General features: G+C 41.6%; 1 protein-coding gene across 2 annotated transcripts; it reads left to right on the top strand.

Annotated features, from left to right (window-relative positions):
* Nucleotides 1–181: 181 nt before the first annotated feature.
* On the top strand, nucleotides 182–20139 carry LOC145488440 (F-box/LRR-repeat protein 6-like). Of its 2 annotated transcripts, none has more exons than XM_081467317.1 (12): nucleotides 182–1153; nucleotides 10961–11285; nucleotides 13311–13509; nucleotides 13900–14031; nucleotides 14662–14775; nucleotides 15428–15502; nucleotides 16448–16534; nucleotides 17273–17364; nucleotides 17685–17760; nucleotides 18511–18594; nucleotides 19219–19361; nucleotides 19820–20139. In XM_081467317.1, exons 1-12 carry the CDS (start codon nucleotides 985–987, stop codon nucleotides 19974–19976), a joined length of 1653 nt encoding a protein of 550 aa, XP_081323443.1. In that variant the 5' UTR covers nucleotides 182–984; the 3' UTR covers nucleotides 19977–20139. The 2 variants fall into 2 exon arrangements, with proteins under 2 accessions (XP_081323443.1, XP_081323451.1); XM_081467325.1 differs by lacking the exon at nucleotides 182–1153 and adding an exon at nucleotides 8204–8291.
* Nucleotides 20140–20684: the final 545 nt, after the last annotated feature.

Here is a 20684-nt window from a genome sequence, read left to right as displayed (position 1 = left end):
TTTGTTGATCGAGTTATAAAAACTCCTTGTCTATTTTCATTTTCGCAGTGTAAAACTTCACTATGCTTATGTTGAAGAAACACACATAATGTAAGTAGCCTTTTTTACATTCGTGAAATTTGTTGCAGCATCTCAACACAAAAGATAACGAAAGAAATCTTTGTCAAGGTTTGTTGACAATTGAAAACACCGACTCGGACTTGAAAGTGCACGAGCTGCACTATGCAAATGAGCTAATTGTACGCGTCAGACTTTCCTTTCAAAAACCTTTGCAAACTCACCAAACAAGCAGAGACAATAAGAAACCATCAAAACAGGTTTTGGTTATGATTAAACATTGTCTGAGAAACTCACAAATTAACTCGATACCAGAGTAGAGAGTTTTCTTGCTATATTCTTAAGCATACGCGTGAGCTTACAACTAGCGTGAGCAGATCTTAGTATTCATTCCCAGCGCGAGATTGAAGTCTTGTCTTCGACCCTGAAAAAACCACCTTTTCCGTTAGCTCAGAGCATTAAACTACATATAAGCGCCCTGGTTCGTATTCCCTGCCTTATTCCCTGCCATCGCTGTGAAAAATACGCAAGAGAATCTCTAACTCTCACCATTTGATCACGCAACGTGACAACATCCACGCGAGAGCCCCTGACATGTGCGTGAATCCGCGCGGATATATGACGTCAGGATGGCGCAATTTGTTCTAAAAATAGAAAAATTGTCCCATATCATAGGTGCGCGCGAATCCCGAGACTTACGGTCTCCGTCCCCGACTATGGCTCCTGGTTTCAGTGAATGATTCTCTTCCAACCAATACTCCAAAGTCCAACTCCAGCGATCCACTCCAGTTATCACCCACAATTCTGTTCAAGCGTGCATTGTAAACAACATGGCCGACAACAGAGATGGTTAAGTTGTGGTTGTGGAAGAGGTTGCGAACTTTTTAGAAATACAAGGTGATCTGCTAGCCGATTTTGTGATGAAAAATGTCGCGGAGGGCGAGGAAAGGTATTCTTGGCGTGCCGAGAAGTGCGGAACGACAAGTGTTTGTGTTTGGTCGATTCGCAGAAGAACTTCCCTCTGATGACAGCGACGATTCTGATTTCAATCCAAGCAAAGACGAAGAAAATGCGAGTACTGCATGCACTTTGTCAGGTTAGTTTCTGATAACATAAGAAGAGTAACTGTCAAGAGAAATATATTCGATGGAAATTCTATGTTTCTTAAACAAATTATGCAATCTTAGATGAGAACAGATCGCATAATTTGTTTAAGAAACATGGAGTTAGTTGTTAGCAAGATAATGGGAAGAATTGTAATTGATCGCATTCGCATGGGGATTGACCGCAGGCTCCGTAAGGAACAGGCTGGATTTAGATCTGGTAGAGGAACGACGGAGCAAATTTTCATCTTACACAATATATTGGAGCAAGTGAATGAATGGCAGGCAACTCTCTATATCAATTTCGTAGATTTCGAGAAGGCGTTTGACTCAGTGCACAGAAATGGTGTTACACTCTACTCAATCTCGCACAGGAACTACTACAAAACTGCAATGACAACACGTTTTCTCATCGATCCTCGTTTCGTTTTTATTCTCGCCAACGCGTGGGATTTTCGATCCCATAATAATAAGTGACCTGGGGCTGGGCCCAGTCCCTCACGTTCTACTTGTAACACACTCCCCTCCAACAGAAATGTCGTCCCGACATTATAACAGGAAATACAAAACCAAAAAGAACAATGGTTAGGAGGGAGCGTCAGTTCTCGTCATGTTTCAAACTGAATACTTATTGTGGCAGTTCCATGATCCGCAGGTTTTGTCTTTAACAGTTTGTAACTAGAGGGAAAATCCAACACAAATTTCGCTTATGAGTTAAGTCACAGAAGGCGAGCAACAGGTCTGCTTGTCCATGGTTAATACTCGGAGTAATCAGTTGTGACTTCAGGAGTGTTCATTACTGGTTTGTCCATATGGGCTGTGGTATATACTGCAGCTGTGGAATGAATGGGATGTGCGGGGTGCAGTGAACACACCGGCAGTGAGGTACAAGCCAGTTGGCCATGACTTGGTAGGGAAGTATCACCTGAGGGCATTGAATTGCGTTTACTACTGGGTTTAAACGTTGGTACTCGGGTACCCCCATCTGACTGTAAGTCAGAATCTGAGGGGGTCGTCTCTCCCTTCTAGGTCGGGTAGCTCCCTCTAGGTGTTCCTCTGAATCTGAATTGTCACTTTCCTCAGGGGCCATATCAGTCACATCTAGGACGGATGAATTTGGCACTGATGAGTCACCAGTGTCCACTTGTGGGTCAGGTTGGTCCCTGGTATCTGACATAGTGGCACAATCTTCATTATCACAGTGGTCCTGTGGGTCCATAGGAGGGGTGTCTACTTCCGCCGGAAAGGCTATTTCATGGGTGACTGGAGAGGACAGTGTGTTCATCTCATACTCATCATCGGAACTCTCTCCAATGTCTTCAGGCTGAGGTGGCACTCTAGGTCTTAGTTGGGTGGTCTTGGATGATGCTCTCGTTGGTTTAGGCAGTGGTAAAGCATCACAAGGAAGTAGCAAGTTACGGTGTAACACTCGTTGTTTCCCACGGCCAAGTTCTGGCTTTACTCGATAGACTGGACTATCAGATATGCGTTCCTCAACTACATAAATTTGCTCTTCCCAGTGTGAACGGAGCTTTCCAGGTCCTCCCCTTTCTGAAAGGTTTCTAACAAGTACGCGGTCGCTGGGGAGTAGGACTGCTGCGGAAGCCTTCTTGTCGTAATACACTTTACTCCTGGCTGACGATTTCTGGGTGTTCCTAGATGCTAGGTCGTAGGCCCGTCTCATATCTGCTTGCCACGTCTTTACATAGTCCTGGTAATCACCCTGTTGAAGGTCGTTGTCTAGGTCAAACAGCAAATCAACTGGTAATTGTGGGGAACGGCCAAACATCAGGTAAAATGGCGAGAACCCAGTCGTTTCGTGTCTTGTGCAGTTGTACGCATGTATAAGCTTGTTTAAGGAATCTTTCCAGTTCGATTTCTTTTCCTCCGGGAGGGTCCTTAGCATCGAGAGTAACGTTCGGTTCATGCGTTCGACCTGGCCATTGCCCTGTGGGTGGTATGGAGTGGTTCGCGAGCTGGCAACTCCACTGAGACGTTCTAGGTTGTGGAACAATTTGTTTTCAAACTCACCACCTTGGTCGTGATGTATTCGTGCTGGGAAACCGAACCTTGGGATAAACTCATTGTAGATCTTCTCAGCAGCAGTACGGGCCGTCTTGTTGCGCGTTGCATAGGCTTGGGCATATTTGGTAAAGTTATCAACAATCAGCAGTACATATTCATATCCACCTTTGCTCTTGTCCAGATGCAGAAAATCAATGGAAACTACTTCAAAGGGTGCTGATGTCATCAGGTGCATCATAGGTGCTTTCGTGACTGTGTTTGGTTTCTTCTGTTTGATGCATCTGCAACGTTGTGTCACAAAATACTCTATGTCACGGTACATATGTGGCCAGTAGAAGCGGGACCTTGCAAGTTCTGCGACTCTCTCCACTCCAAGGTGTCCCATCTCTGTGTGTAGTTCTTTAAGTACCACTGGGATGAAGTTGTGTGGCAGAACTAATTGTATCTTAGAGCTTGTTCTTCGTCGCAGGATACCATGTTCATCAACTTCCAGTTTCTTCCATTCTCTCATAAGGTTGGTAACTCCATGGGGTTCATTCTTCAGTTGGCCACCACCCGGTTTGATCCCGTGTGTCTTGTAGTAAAGCACGCGGCATATAGCACTATCCGAGTACTGTGCCTCCTTGATTTCACTAGGGCTGAAGGGTTTTAGATTCAGATCCTTTAATGTCGGTTCAGGAGTTGTCAAGTCTGCGGCAATTGCCGTAACCCATGGGATTGTGCCTTTTGCCTGTTCCCTAACTGCTTCCACGGTTGCTTCAAGGACATCTTTGGGTACTTCCTCTGTACAATCGCTCATATACTTGTCTATGTCCAATGGGATTCTTGACAGAACATCCGCGTCAACATTAGTCTTGCCCGGTCGGTACTTGATTGTAAAGTTATAATCCGCTAACTCGGCCACCCACCGATGCCCCGTGGCATTCAACTTTGCTGATGACATCACATACGTTAACGGGTTATTGTCAGTGAAAACAGCGAAGGATGGAGCATAGAATAAGTAATCCCTGAATTTGTCAGTAATTGCCCACTTTAGGGCCAAGAATTCTAACTTTCCTGAGTGCAAGTGGTAGTTCCGTTCCGCGGGCGTCAATGTCCTTGAGCCATAGCCAACAACTCTCAATTTCCCCCCTTGTTCTTGGTAGAGCACCGCCCCAAGTCCTTCGCTTGAGGCATCCGTGTGCAGTACAAATGGTCGTTCAAAGTCAGGGTAAGCCATTACCCCTGGCTGCATAAGAAGTTCAATTAGGAAGTTTAATCGCTCTTGGTGTCTTTCATTCCACGGGATTTTGTGATTTGATGACGATTGTCCTTTCGATGTCGGCAACTTCCACTTGGGGTGCTGTTTCTGTCCTTTAGCTCTGCTGGGCTGGTCACTGCATTCTTTAACTGAAAGTAGGTCATAAAGGGGTTTGGCTAATCTGGAGAAGTCGCGAATATATTGGCGGTAATAGCTTATGAAACCCAGGAGTTTGCGCCATTCACCAACAGTTCTTGGTTTAGTTTCCTTAAGGGCTGCCACTGCTGCAACGTCTGCTGAGTCCATCGTGTAGCCATCTGCTGAGACTATTCTGCCTAAGTAACGAACACGGGGCTTGAACAACTCACATTTCTTTGGCTTCAGCTTGATACCATACTCCTGCAAACGTTTAAGTACCTTTCGCACATTGTCTACATGCTCAGAAAATGTCCTACTGTACACCAGGACATCATCAAGATATGGAATACATATTTCATCGCGGAGACCTTCTAGGCATTTCTCCATGTACCTCTGGTAAGCTGCCGGTGCATTTTTAAGGCCAAAAGGAATCCGGTTCCACTGGTATAAACCCCAGGGGGTGATGAACGCTGTTAGATGTCGGTGTTCTTCTGCTACGAATCCTTGATGATATGCCTTTCCTTGGTCTAACACTGAAAAGTAAGTGTTCCCACTGAGACTATTCAGGATGTCTTGGATGCGAGGGATGGGCTGGCGGTCATCCTCAGTTTTGCTGTTTAACTGCCTATAGTCAACACATAGTCTCAGACTGCCATCTTTTTTTCTCACACACACCACTGGGGAAGAGTAGGGTGACTTTGAGTTGCTTATCCAACCACGATTGATCATATCCTGCAAGTGTGACTTTACCTCTTCGTACAAGGGCTTTGGAATTGAATTGTATGTTTTTTGTACTGGGACGTCATCTCTCAGGTTGATTTCCAATTTCAAATGTTCGGCACATCCAATGTCACCATCATCTATAGCGAAGGCCCCGGATTCTTCCCTCAACATCTCCTTGACAATCACCCGTTGCTCACTTGACAAATGGCTCAAGTCAACTGGGGGAGTCCACTCTGCTTTACTTTGTTCGGGCTGACTTGGCTCCCGCTCACAACTGGTTGCCTCACTCCAAGTTTCACCTTCCTCTTTCTCTTGTTTCTGTTCAGCTTCGACTGGCAGTGGCGTGACGGACTGCACTAACTGTATAGTGCCCAGTTCTGTCCGCCTACGTAAGGTCATCTCTCGTTCGGTGTTGTTGCATACTGGAACATACATTCGGCTCGAAGACCTCGGGGAGATTCGGTGGAGACAGCCCTGAACTTCTAGCCCCTCAGGCCACGCCCCTTCCTCTTTGGGCTCAAACACAACAGGCAAATCTTCTTCTAGTAGTCCAAAGTGTACCTGACATTTGACTCTCACAGTCTCTCCTGGTGGAACACGTATGTCTTGTCTGCCGACTCTGAGCATACCGGTGTCAGCTTCATCATCCATACTTTGGATGAAATTAACCAGCGCTCTTGCTTCGCCCTCTTTCACAGATGGGAACGAGTCATTCACTATTCGGGGCAATAGGCTGGTTGTGTTGGGGCTACTACTCCTCTTAATGACCTCTTCAATGACATTAAAGCCGATGATGGGATACTCCTGATTATCTTCACTTCCTATTAGTATGGGTACTGTCAATGGCTCCGAGTACCCGTCCTCCCCAACCAACTGGAACTCCACCTCAATCCAGCCATCATATGCGATTTTTGTACCGTTCACGGCCTGGAGATTTAATCCATCTTCCCCCAATAACTCGCTTATGTCTCTTACTGGCTCGTTTGGTAGGTTAATTTCCTTCCAATGTTTGGACACAACACAAACTTGAGCTCCGGTATCCCACAGGGCATCCACCTTTTCCCCTTGAATCAAGCAGGAAACCACACATTTTCTTCCCACTAATTTGGTGAGTTTAGAGCGTTGTCTCGGGGTTAGGTGGGAACTGAACGACGTTTTCAATGTTTCAACACTTGCCCTTTCCCTCAGTTCAACTTCGCTAATGGCTTGACATAGTTTCTTATGCTTCTCCCAATGTTCCCTTTGACAAACTTTTGAACAATAGTGGCTAGTATGGCACTGTGAACACCGCAAGTATTGATGTGCCCAATCCTCCCTCTTTCCACAGTTCATGCATTGTTGGGACTGCTCATGAATCGGGGGGGCTGCTCCTTGTCCCGTGGGGGCAACCCTTGTCTGTTTCCCTGGGGGCTTGCTGAGTTATAGCCCCTTCGGCTTGACCTTAGGCATTGGTAACTGAAGTGGCCGACATCACCACAGTTGAAACAATGGTTGCAACGGAAACCCCTTCCTTGTCTTTCACAATTCCAGCACCCTCTAGGGCGAACCCTCCCTTGCTCTACAGGGTTGTACTGTGGGTGAGGGCTAGCGCGGCTTTGTTGTTCCATGCCCTCCCGGATAGCAGCCAATTCCGCTTTCAACTCTCTAACTTCAGTAAGAAGGTTAACTTTTGGTGGCTTTTCTGGGGTTTTACCTTCAACTGAGGCATGGCTGTCATCATGGGTGGCCAATTGAGCTACAAGCTGTGTGGGGGTTCGGTTTGTGAGCTGGTCATGACGGGAACCAAGCTTCTGCATTCTTTCTGTTTCATTACTAACTGCTGCATTCAATTTCTCAAAAAGTTCTTCATCTTCCACTTGGGTGTTTTGCAGGCATGGTTTTATCTCCATTTTAATGTTATCATTCCGTAACCCAGTTAATAATGAATGCAGAAACATGCACTGTACCAGCTTTGGGTCATACTTCAAATCAGATCCTGCTTCTTGAGATGCAAACAGTACTTTCTGCTTTAGATCAAGGAGGCGAACAAGAAAGTCCTGAGGGGTCTCCCCAGCTTCCTGTACTGCCGAACTGAGCAGCTGATACATTTCCGTAGCCCCCCTTTCTTGGTAATGTGACCGGAGTATTTTACGTAATCTGGCAAGATCTAGATCGGGCTTACCTTCCAAGTAGCTCCTCAATCTAAGGCCTGGATTGATAGCTCGAATAACAGCCTCGACAATTTCTTCTTCTTTATAGCCCCGTTTCAATCCAGCGTTAATTTGGTGAGCAAGACTGGTAAAGCTCAAGCGATCTTTCTGACGTGAATCTCCAATCTGTCCCGATATTTTAAATTCCTTCCTGAACGGTGGAATCGCTGTGGTTTCTTTAGGCGTAACTGCATTTGTGCTTGACTTGACAGCAGACTTCTGATCCACATGTTCGGTTTTCACACCACCCTCTTGTTCACTCTTCGCGTCCTTCGTTGCCGGTTTCTTTTCTTTAATTGTTTCTCTGAGATTCGTTAGTGCTTCAGTTCCGAGTTCTTCGGCGTCTAAATATTTCGTTAGGATTTGTATTAACGCCAGGCGTCCTGTATCCGTCTCTTTAACTTCGATATGTAGCCCCGCACAGATTTCTCGAAGACTCGCTTCGCTAAGCTGACAAATTGCTGTTCTCACCTCTATCTGAATCTCTTCGACGACTTCTATAGACATTTCGGTGGTTTCTTTGTCACGTCGGGGTCACCAAATGTTACACTCTACTCAATCTCGCACAGGAACTACTACAAAACTGCAATGACAACACGTTTTCTCATCGATCCTCGTTTCGTTTTTATTCTCGCCAACGCGTGGGATTTTCGATCCCATAATAATAAGTGACCTGGGGCTGGGCCCAGTCCCTCACGTTCTACTTGTAACAATGGCTTATGGATGATAATGAATCAGTATGGTATCCCACAGAAGAGGCCCTATGCACCAACTTGAGGCTCTCTGCACCAACTTGGCGCCAGAGGACAGGTGAAGGTGAAGATGAGAACAGGCTGTCACATACATGTGTGAACAACAATAATAAGCTTACAACAAAAAAGACTTTTGGAAGGGAGTGTTAGGGGTGCCAAACACAGCATTAACACAAAAACTGTCGGCCTATAAAGGAAAAGTCAGAAAAAAAAAAATCCAAAAAAAGTGGAAAATAATCAGAAAAAATATTAGGCAAATACCACAATGTCATAGTTAGCCTGCAAATAAGCGAAATAAGGTGGCAGTTTCGTTGGCACATGGCCAATTGAAATGTGGCCAACTGAAAATGAATTTAATGAAACTGGGGTTTTCATGTCTTTACACTCTTGTGTTCAGTGTACCTAGCACTGACTCAGTTAGCTTCATGGCTTGTAGAATTTTGTGTGGGTGTTTTGTTCCAGTGGCAGATCGGATTATCCAACCAGAGGGGACAAACACGTGCTAATTGCCGCCAGCTAAAAATGCAAGCTGGTGACTGACTCAGTGCAGGTGTCTGGAAAACCTGAATAGCGAATAGTCCCGAATAGTGCCAATAGTCTCAAATAGTGCAAATAGTGGCGAACAGTCACGAAAAGTGGCGAATTGTGATGAACAGTTGTCAATAGTCACCGCTTTAGGTCTAATATCCTGCGTTAATTAAGAGGCCCTGCGCCTAAGAAACGACCGATGATTTCCGGCCAAAAAATAAAATCGGCCGATTTTTATCTCCCAAGTAGAGGTTACCGAATACTATTTAAAAATGAATTTCTTTTGTTTCAGTTTCGCTTTAAACCAAAAATATCGAGCCGCAAACTTTTTCCGTCTGATAGCAGCAAAATCAGGCCGAAAATAAGCCCCCGCAAAATACTGTTCAGAAATTTGAATCTGGAAAATGTCGTCGTGTGACAGCGGCCATTGACGTCATTTGTCACGTCAAGTCGCAAGAGCGTGGGAAAACAAGTCTGCAATATCCTTCGGGCGGTCAGCGGCTAGGGATCCAGTCGTGACCCCATAACTCAGATCACGCTGCGGCCAAAACGGTGTGGCGGTTGAGGAACTTTTTCTTTTAGAGTGACCATCATTGGTGAAAAATAACATAACAATGTTCCACTAAACGTTTTCTGGCCGAGAAAAATTGTTTCCCTATTTGTGCATTCGTTTGCATTCCGCCGCTATTTGTACAAATGACGTCAATGGCCGCTGTCACGCGACGACATTTTCCAGATTCAACTTTCGTTAGCAGATGGTAATTTCGAGTTATTTTCTTTTTCTGCGTATTTTTCATCTTCCTGTCTCTTTCAATTCTACGTCCTTCTACTCAGGATGGTCTTTGAATGCCTAGCAAGGTTTAAAGTGGCGTTTAACACGCTATCCACGGCCGTATTGGCAAAAGAGAAGTGTTTCGCCGAAGTAGCAGGATAGTGGTAAACACGGTAACTTTGAACGCTTTGTACAAGGTCAATATACTTTGGCCAAAAAATGTTTTTCCAGAGACGTGATGGGTATCCCTCCAATGTCTAATTCATCACTGTGATTGCTTTCAAAAGCGTTGAACTTTTGAGAAATAATTATTTTAAAATCAGCTCCAACGCTCCATCTAATTTAGTATGCAACATTTGAAACTTTATTTTTTAATCGCTGCGGCAGTTTTTTTATGTTTATCGAATGATATTGCATTAAAAGGCCTTTTTCTTCAACACTGTGTAGTTTTCTCCTTATTTTGCGTTGCTATAGTAATTTCTGAACAGTATTTTGCGGGGCCTTATTTTCGGCCTGATTTTGCTGCTATCAGACGGAAAAAGTTTGTGGCTCAATATTTTTGGTTTAAAGCTAAACTGAAACAAAAGAAATTCATTTTTAAATAGTATTCGGTAACCTCTACTTGGGAGATAAAAATCGGCCGATTTTATTTTTTGGCCGGAAATCATCGGTCGTTTCTTAGACGCAGGGCCTCTTAATTATCCAAATAAGCAACAGAATTTCAGTAAATTTATTACCTTTTCTTCTCTGGACTTAGGCTCAGGCTGTCCATCGCCGACATTAAGAAAACAGAAAACACAAGGATAACCTAATAAAGACATATTTACACTTTTGGAGCAGTTAAAATAGAAGAAATTACTTTTAGAAACACCTTTTGTCCTGATAAGCATCTATGCTTTTTAGCGGGAAAATCCTGTCCTATGTTGCTGCGAGGTTGACTGCCAGATACTGGGTACCCTATTTGCTACGATTTGCCACTAATTTGCCACCATTTGCCACTATTCGCCATTGTTCGAGACTGTGCACCACCATTCGCACTATTTGCTATTTGCTATTCCGGACTATTCGCTGTTCGCTATTTGTGACTATTCACTATTCGCTATTTGGGTTTTCCAGACACCCGACTCAGTGCTTCTAATAAAATAATGTTACTTAATTAATTTGCCTGGAGGGACAGATGGATGTAAAGCAACACCCTGAAATTAATATTTTACCTAACCACTCAAGAAATTCTAAGGGTGTACTGTTGTAATAGACTACGATCTCATCCAGGTAGAAGTAAACAAAATCCTTCTAGCTGCTTCATGCCTGATGGGGCCACAAATGACAAGGCTTAAATACAGACTTGTCTTGACTATTAACCCTCTAGAGGGGATTATGCTACTAGTACCATGTACTGTAATTAAATATAAGAAATGATATTCTATTTTTAGGAATTAAAAAGAAAAGTAAACCTCGAAACAATTTGAAAAAGAGGAAAACAGGACCAGCTTGTACAAGCAAAAAAAAAGTCAGTGGAACATTACAAATACAAGAAAATGATTCCAGAAAGAGGACATTTGCAAACAAAACAGAAGCAGAGTCTTGTACAAACAAACATGTCAATGGAACATCACAAGGAGAGCCAAAGAATTCTGCAGTAACAATATCCAAGCTGGGATCAGGATGGTCAGACCTTATTCCAATAGAACTTCTATTAATGATTTTCCAAAATGTCATAAAGGGAATTTGCGGGTCATCGATACCTTTCTTATGCAGGTGAGGTCGAAATCATGTTAAATTGAAGTTAAAGCTTGAGGTTCATATTGGGGGAATACTGGTCAAATGTTTTGTTTTTTCTTTGTACATTGTACATGCACATGTTAGTTTGTGCTTGTAAATAAATGTACATTCCCATGGTAAACACAAACAGCAAGGTTAGGAATTTATTCTGACTTGTTTTCCAGGTTGCCATCATGAATATTAAAGGCAAATAGCCCAAATTGTCTGCCAAAAATGAAGGAAATGTGATTTGTGCTGAACAACAAACTCCTTTCATTTACAAGTGCACTTTTTTAATGTTAACAGCAATTTGCGTAAACTAATTCCTGATTGAGTGGTCTACCTTAGTGGTCCATCTCGCAAAATTTGGACTTCTGAAGGAAACAATTAGAATTCTCTTTTTTTTAAATCATGGACCAGTTTACCATAAAAGAAATAATTGTATGGCCTTACATACATGTGCCAGAGGCATGGAGAGCATGGAGTGATGGTAAACTATGATGTAATGTTTTATCCCAGATAAAGAAGATACACTGTAGATGGACTGATAGCCTGCTACCAGTTAAGGTCATTCCTCACATTTGCATTGCGCATCCTTACTGCGCATAGTTTATGGCGTCATTAGCACACGTTCGTGCACACACACATTGAAAACATGACGGATTTGCCTTGATATTGAGCTCTGTCAGTTGAAAAATGGCTCTAGCTCTCCAACGAGCACGGGCACCCCAATTTTTTTTCCAGTCATAGTAATCAACTAATCATAAGCTTTGCGTGAGAAAAGACTGATCTAATTTCTATTGCTGAAAATTGAATAAATAAGAAAAATAGCAGATAGACTGTGGTCTTTTCTTTTTTGCAGTCGGTAACCATGTCAAGAAATTTGGTTCAAATTTTTAATCAAGGATTTAGATTTCTGTCTGAATCAAACTTAAAATGTTTATTTGTGTCCGACACAATGTATTGACTGTAGTTTGATTCGTGTTATTATGAGTGTGGGCTCACAAAGATTTTACAATTACTGGGAATGCGTTTTTATAATAAGCATTAAATAATGCCAAAATAGGGCATTTTCAATGCCTCACTGCTCCTTAATGAGCATGGGAACCCCCCTTTTTTATTTCAAAATTGAAGTTATCATATGACAAATATTCAGTGGACAAAGTTTGAACAAAAATCTATTGTCACTTTTATTTCAGAGGAATTACCTTAATTGCCAGGCATATGACCGTATAATATGTCACTTTGCAAAGCATATTTGTGCGAACGTTTGTCACAATATATAAGGGAAAAAAACTAATAAAAAGTCTGGGAAAGCCAGCTTGTGATGTTAAGTCTAGAAAGTGATTACCAGAACTCCAATCAAGTCTCACTCCTCAATCATGAGACTTGTGCAACTTATGCAATCATTACATTCACGATCACACTGAGATTTATTTCTCGTGCATAAATTTAACTGTTTTGATTCAAATATTATATTTAGTACATTTTGAGAGAGAAAATTGTTATCAAAGTATATAGTACCTGCAACTTGGGATGAACATACTGCCAACACAGGGAGAACACAAATTATCTTGTTTAGTAGGATAAGAGTAAATTAAACTTGTAATCTTTTTGACTTCATATTAGGGTGTTTGGCAGACAATTTCTGCAATTTGAATTTAACCTTCAATTTTACAAGCAACCTAAAATACGTCACTAAATTTATAACATTTGCATGTGTATTTACCATTAATGGAGTGCTAAGACTCATTAATTTGTCAGCAGAGTTCTAAAAGAGCCATTGTTTGTACTACATATCATGTAGCTTGGTCAGCCGTTAGGCCATAAATCTCAGCCAATACAGATCTCACTACCCAGTTCAATCACATATGATCCATGTTATCTAATAATGTACATTTTTGAAAGCCTAGCAAATATTCAGACCTAATAGTCTGGTAAACTTATTAGTACCAGTTATAATTTATGTACAAGTTAACTCAATTTATGGTGCAACTAATGTAATTGTCTTTGTCATTTAAGGATGTCAATGGTTTGTCGCAGATGGAGGGAGGTTGCTTCAGAACCGATATTATGGAGAAAAGTTGACTTGTCCACTCCAAGTTTTAAATTCTTAAAAGCATCCACTGCAACAATAGAAAAGTTGATACCTACAAGACTAGCAGGTGTCATTCAACTTAACCTTTTAGGATGGGACAAACTTACAGATAAAACAATACAGGTGTTATAAATTGAATTATTTTATGCATTTGAGCAGATATCATCAATGTTATATGTTACCACTTCTTAAATAGAGGTAAAATTAAATTTAATGTTAACTGATCTTTTAAAAATAGAACAGAACCTCTCAGTTGTTTTTTTTTTCCGCAAAGTGTAGCTCCAGAAAATATCCATACCTCCCCCACAGAAGAAATTTTTTCAAAGACCCCCCACCACTGTGGAAATTCCAAATAAGCTAATCGTGAATTAATTTCTCTTTTTGAGTCTTACAGAACCCAGTTACTGCTCTTCTGAACAAACATACATGTAGTTGTAAAATATTGTTCTCAATTATTTGTCAAGTGATCTATTCAACTGATCAGCCTGTTCTGTTTATGGCATTATTCAACAGACAATAGGTAAACACTGCCACGAACTCCAGTCAATAGTCCTGTCACGTTGTGAGAACTTAACATCTAAAAGTATTGCATCTCTTGCTGACAAGTGCCACCAATTAAAGATGATTGATATCTCATTTACAAAGGTAATTTTATTTAAGATTTATTTAGCTGCTGACAGTGACTGGTAAGTTTCCTTTTGGGTAAATGAGTTTTTTTTTAATTGGAGAGAATAATTATTTGAATGTGAATTAATCTGCAATTTTAACTGGTGAATTATAGACATAATTGCTTTTGTGAACGTTATTTAACTGTGCTACCCAATGGGGAGCAGGAATGGCACAGTGGTGCCTCCCACCAATGTGGCCTGGCTTTGATTCCAACCCAGTGCCATATGTGGTTTGTGGTTGAGTCTGTTGTTGGTTCTCTCCTTGCTTGTGGGGTATTTCTCTGAGAACTCCAGTTTTTCTCCCTCCACCAAAACCGATATCTTCAAATCCCAATTCAACCAGCACAGAGGACCCGCATGAAAACCATCTAAGGCTGATGTGGCGTGCTCTCTAAAATATTATAATTTTTTTTGTGTTTATGAATGTACTTGGATAATGTTTTGTAAAAATATGTTATCTTAGAGTGATCAGACAAACACATTCACTTAACCATTCATGTTTTGCATAATTTGTTATAAGTAGTCATACAGAATGCTGGTGTTGTATGGCTTTGCGAATTCACTTGAGTGGGAAGAAGTTTTTCACTTGTTGAGCATTTTTTTGTAGATTGATATCTCTGGTCTCCAACACATCACCACTAAGTTAGGAAGGCAGCTAGAAAAACTGAATTTGATGAACTGCACTCGCTTAAGAGGAGGACATATACTTCCACTTATTCAGGTAAAAATTGACTTTTATCTTTGTTTGGCTCGTACATATGCAGAATTTACCAAGTAGGTACTACAGGAAAAGGTGTACCATCGTGTACCATGATGTACACAGCACCTCTCTCCAGGCAGAATTTTTTTGTTGACACCAGCATGTGTTGGAATTACAGTGGAATGTAAAGACCTCCAGGAGGTGCACTGAGTAACAATACTCCCTGTGCGTATAACTAACATACATCCATTTGCTGAAATGAATAGTCTTACGTACACCCAAAAACAAGTGGGAGGTACCGTGGCCTCATGGTTAGTGCACTCATCTCTGGATTGAGTGGCCCAGGTTCGAGCCCTGGCTGGGGACATTGCATTTTGTTCTTGAGCAAGACACTTTACTCTCACAGTGCCTCTCCCTACCCAGGTGTTTAAATGGATACTGGCAAACTTAATGACTCCTTAATGCTGGGGGTACTACCCTGCGACGGAGTAGCATCCCATCCAGGGTGGAGTAAAAATACTACTAGTCACTTCATGCTACAGAAACTAGGATAAGCTCCGGCCTGGTCGGCCACTTAGCCTCTATTCAGACTTAAACTACATCTGATAACAAGATATTTACCATGAATTGAAATTTAATTTTAACTAATTTCATGGATCTTGTTTGTTCAAAGGAAAATTGTCCAAACTTGACATTCCTGGATGTGAGTGGCACTAATATAAGAACAATCCACATAGAAAAGCTACAGGTTTGTTCATAAACAAGAGATGGAGCTTATATTAAAGCAAACACGACGGCAACGAGAACTTGACCAACATTTTTTTGAAACATTTGTCGTGTTTCTATTGATGCCTATTGATCGATGCGTGAGTTTTATCTACTATCGTTCTATCACGAATGCCATTTTCTGATTGGCTATCTATTCTATTCTCTTGTGGATAGTGTGTAGCCTTAAGCAGTGTGCGGTTGTTGACATAATGACAGCCGCTTCTTTGTGTTTTCGAAGTGTCTGTGAAGAGAATTTAGATAAAGTTTTAAACGACTAGTAGATTTACAGCGTGTATACTAAAGCAATTAGACTTGATTTCTACGCGTGATACGGTAGCTGGGTTATATCAAGCGATAGAAATGTCGAGCTCACAATGTAATTGTTAAATAGAAACACGAGTGGAAGCTTTGGAAAATTAGAAATGCTGTGAGAACACAAGCCCCAGGTGAGTGTTTCTGGGACACAGTTCTTTTTACTTGTCGCAAACTTTCATGAGTGTGTTCTATTAAACAATTAGGTTATGAGCTCGAGATTTCTATCGCGGGATAGTTGACGAGGGTAGCCAATCAGAGAACGGCATTCGTGATAGAACGCTAGTAGATTTATACAAAACTTCGATAGAAACACAGAGATTTTTTTCTGTTCCTTCCAAGAAAGAAACAAGGAGAATTTTTTTTCGTCTATATCTTATAGGAAACACTACAATTGTACCAGTAAAAGAAAGGAAAATTGCTCCGCGCTTATTTTGATTTCAAAATGCAAATGTCAACAACTCGTGCGAGTTCTGTCCTACTTTAGAAAACATGTGTTTCCTTATCTGTTTCCCTTCTTTTGTAAGAAAAGTTAAGATTTGAATTAGCTCAGCGGTCATAACGAATGTTCAGTTGCTAATGATCACTCGCATTTGTTTTCAATGGTATGTAGGCAGGTTGTCCCAAGTTGAAAGAACTCTTCCTGGTTAATTTGGTGCTCAACTCGACACCTACATGTAAAACTCTGAATGATGAAAAGGTACGTGTATGCAACGATGTGTTAAACAAAGCGAGATTTGAGATTTCACCTCAAATGTTACTATATCAATGAAGCGCGAGCTGATTTCAACATATAGAGTAGAATCCCTTTTTCTCGAAGCGTCGATTTTTCGAACCTCCCGATAACTTGAAACAAAAGTTGTTTCCTTTCCTCAGTTTGGCTGCGATTTCTCGAACTACTCTATTTTTCAAACCAATTTTTGCTTCCCTTGCAGGGCTGCCACAGGACATTAAATGGCCAGAGAAAAAAATTCTTTTAGGTCAGGGAAAAGTCGGAGAATTTATTTTGAGTCAGGGAAAATTGACATTTTGAAGAAAAGTCAGGGAAAATTGCACGTCAGAAGCCGCTATTAGATCTGACATTTTGTATATATTTGGTTAGGGAAATTTGATTTTTATCAGGGAAAAGTTAGGGAATTCTGAAAAGTGCGGTCTTTGGCAACCATACCTGGAAGGTTCGAAAAATCGAGTACATGTATTTTTGTGGAATCAAGACATTTTCATCAGTCACTGAATAGAGTCAATAGGTGTATTTGAATCTCAATGGAAATTCAATGAAAATTCTCACAACAAGTTTGTTGACAATACAATCTGTCTCTTCCACGATCTTTTACATACTTGTTCCTTTTTGTTTTATATTTATTTTTACGCGCCGCAGAAACCTACTTGCATTTTATGATAGATTTTATCACTGATGCCCTCTTTGCTCTCTTGTTAGAAACCAAGCGGTTTTCCACAGCTAGAAAACCTGGGCCTACCGTGTGGCTATATTGGAGTCGACCACCGTAGAACTGACAAGTTTTTGTATAGGTGAGTTAGTAGTACTCGCCTATTCCAATGTTTGCTGAAAAGTATACTTTCCTAAATAGAAAGGATACCCCGACAGGAAACTTTGGTCATATTGAACATGAGGTCAATCTCCGCATTCAGTCCGGGAAATTAGTAAAGATTATCGCGGTCCTATTTGCCTAGAGGGGATAGAAGATAGAAGTCGAGTACATTGAGCAGAGGTTTTTTTAACATGTTACAACAATAAAGTTAAGTTTACATGTATCTAAACTGAACGCAAAAAGATAACCTTAATTGTGATCGGGAATAATTAGATTGCGAAACATTTTGTTTACGTGTAGAATTCTGTGGTCGTCACACAACTTGAGAGTTTTGGACATCAGAGGCCCTAACAGATTCAGTCCTGAAGGATTACGGGTATGTACGTCATGTAGGTAGGGCTTGAATTGTCATACGGCCGACCCTTGTAGTTTTTAGTTGAGAAAGCAGTCCGTTACCACTGGACAATCCTCACTTACATGAAAGGGAAATTATCGGGGAACTCGCATGGGGGACCGTCCAGAATGTTTTTTTTACCTTTATCCTAGGCTTTTTTTTATCTTTAAATATATTTGTCCATCTTCTTTGCTTGCTCCTATCCATGATCAATCGTCAATGATGTTTTGTTTCTTTCAGTTTTAAGTGGCATGCCTGTGAACTAGCTAAGTGTAGCTACACGCATTGACAACTATAAACAACAACAACATTTGATGATTTTTTGAGCTTCCTGCTTTGCAATCTTTTGCTCTCTAAGTTTGTTTTCCTTTACCCACTGTTAGGATAATAACCTCGTTAAACTACCCGAGCGCGAGGGCCGTACTGGAGAATATTGACGCGAGATCGTGGCACTACGTACCGTGCGCAGCTGGGTCCGTACAAAAACGGCCAAGGGCCAATATTCCCCAATACGGCTCGAGCAAGCTAGGTTAGTAAGTAGTTTATTATATGACTCTCGAAAACAAAGAAATACACGGCTTATGACCGTTTCATGGAAACGTTCCGTATGGCAAAATCCCGACCAAGAAAGAACCAATCAGGACTCTCCGATTTACCTGAGGACCACCTTGCCATATAGTAAAGGCATTAGTTACTGCTCACAGTATGTCAATATCTCTTTTCCATTCTTAGAGGCTTCCAGTTATCTCCTTGGAACAGCTATATCTCACAAGCAACGCTTCCACGTTTAGTAAAATGGCGGCTATTGTAGAAAAGGTAAGCTAATACATTTTCTTGTAAACCTCCACTTTGCTTTTTGACCTTTTTACTCACTTCTTAACTTTTTAGAGATCGGATGATTATCGATTTTCTCAGGCATTTACAAGAAATATAAGTGTTACAGAGGTTTGACGTTTCGAAGTCGAAGCTGATATCGTCATCAAGAAAAATGTGAAAATCAGAATGAATTCGGAATGAATGAATGAAGGACAGTACCCTCCCAATCTATAACGTTGTTTAGGACAAAGAAATGAATGGAATGAAAGGATACTGTCAATAAAATTCTTGTCTGAGAATTATTTCATGCTCTCTAACCAGATTTACAAACAGCAATGATGCAACATACCCTGTTTTGGACAGGTTGGGACCCCAGCCTGTTTAAGACAGTCTTACTTAAACTTATACACCCAGTTCAGGGCAGCGAAGGTAAAGATGATACTTATCTGTCCGGCACGTTCCCGTATATGCTGTATGAGGGGATATATCCTGAACTTCTTCAGAAGCAAAAAAAGAAAAGAAAAAAAGAAACCAGCCAGAAAGATTAATATAGAATACTCACCCCTTAGGCTGCTGTGGCTTGCATTAGTACATGTAGGTTACATTTATTCTTTTCCATCCTAGTGGCATCATAGTTTGGAAGTTTTGGACCTTTCCTTGAATAAAGACATCGAAGACGAGCACGTGGAGCTGTTACGTAATTTTGGAATGCCGAAGCTCCACACTTTAGATCTCAGCAGTACGAGTATCACAGCCGATGGAGTGAGGTGAGGAATGATATTCCCCAGAGTCGCAATAAGCCAGTCAGAAGCCGTTTCTACTGTCCTGATATCCTCCTATCAAGTTACTGACTTGATATGGCCGGATGTATGGGTAAATAAGGGTGCGCTAAATACCTAATCGTACCTTTTTGGTACGCTCTCGGCAGCATATCAGGCTCGTTTGTTCTCGCCTTGCATATTTTGACTCGGCTGCGTGTGTTAAAATACGAACCATAGCTCGAACGAACTCGCTTGACATGCCCTCTAAGTGTACCAAAAAGGTGCAATTAGGCACATGTATGTCTGTACCCAGAGCTGCATGTTCATATGGGAATCCTCACCCCGCTCCCCCTCCCACTACCCCTCCCCCCCCCCCCACTCCCGTTACTGTAGTTCGGTGTATTTTCTTCTACAGCATTGAACGCAATAAGCAATTCACTCTAAACACTGTTCCATCGTTGCAGGAGCGTTCTGAATGGCTGTCCAAATCTCACGGACCTGAATTTAGTATCTTGCCGCGGAGTACCTCGAGGAATCAAACGTCGCCATCAAGGAGAGAGTCTTCGTAATCTTCCACAAAGGATGATGGACATCGAACAGGAGAGCGCTGAAAGCGAATGAATGAACTCGCTTGTGAATAAAATCATTAACAATTCTACGGCAAGTGCGTCTTTATTTGAACATTGACGAGTCTTCTTTGAGCGAAAAAAGCAATCAGTAACGCTTTCCATAAGTTTTAAAAACTGTAGGAAACATTAAGAATGAAGCCCTTAAAGCGCGCGTAATTGACGTGCGAATGGTGTAGATATCCAATTTCAGGTATCCGATTACAAAAAGTTGTAATTGGATACCTGTAATTGGACATTCATGTGACCACGCGCCGATTAATAATGGTAATAGGACTGAGTGGAGTCCAATTCGGTCTGTAATCATACGAGTGATTAACAAAATCGGAAGACCGCGAAGCAGGAGTCCGATTTGTTAATCACGAGTATGATTACAGACCGAATTGGACGACACGATGTCCTGTTACCAGTTAAATTCGACAAAATTCGAGAAACGAACAAACCATCGATTGAGCGCTGAAGGATTTTAAAACGTCGTTATGAATGCTGAAAAACCCAGCAGTTTACTCAACAAAGTGTACCGCAACAGCGCGCGCAAAATGACGCTTACTGTCCAATTCAGTACAAGCATGACGCGTACACTGTCCAATTAATGCTCAAATCGGGCTGCTGATAGCCAATCACGTTCGAGAATTTTGTTACAGTTTTGATTACGTGGCAAATAGGCGCGGTGAGAACCAATCACGATCGAGAATTTTGTTAT

Source organism: Orbicella franksi, chromosome 1 (genome assembly GCF_964199315.1).
Source record: "Orbicella franksi chromosome 1, jaOrbFran1.1, whole genome shotgun sequence".
Classification (NCBI taxonomy): domain Eukaryota; kingdom Metazoa; phylum Cnidaria; class Anthozoa; order Scleractinia; family Merulinidae; genus Orbicella; species Orbicella franksi.
The sequence above is the reverse complement of the archived record's forward strand: the minus strand, read 5'-3'. Positions and strand labels throughout refer to the sequence as shown.

What these genes read in the sequence shown, in the direction of transcription:
- LOC145488440 (XM_081467317.1), top strand. Translation starts at nt 985, where the DNA reads ATGTCGCGGAGGGCGAGGAAAGGTATTCTTGGCGTGCCGAGAAGTGCG. An exon ending in ATATACTTCCACTTATTCAG is followed by an intron (nt 14,776 to 15,427) that starts GTAAAAATTGAC and finishes GTTTGTTCAAAG; the next exon opens with GAAAATTGTCCAAACTTGAC. An exon ending in TCAGTCCTGAAGGATTACGG is followed by an intron (nt 17,761 to 18,510) that starts GTATGTACGTCA and finishes TTCCATTCTTAG; the next exon opens with AGGCTTCCAGTTATCTCCTT.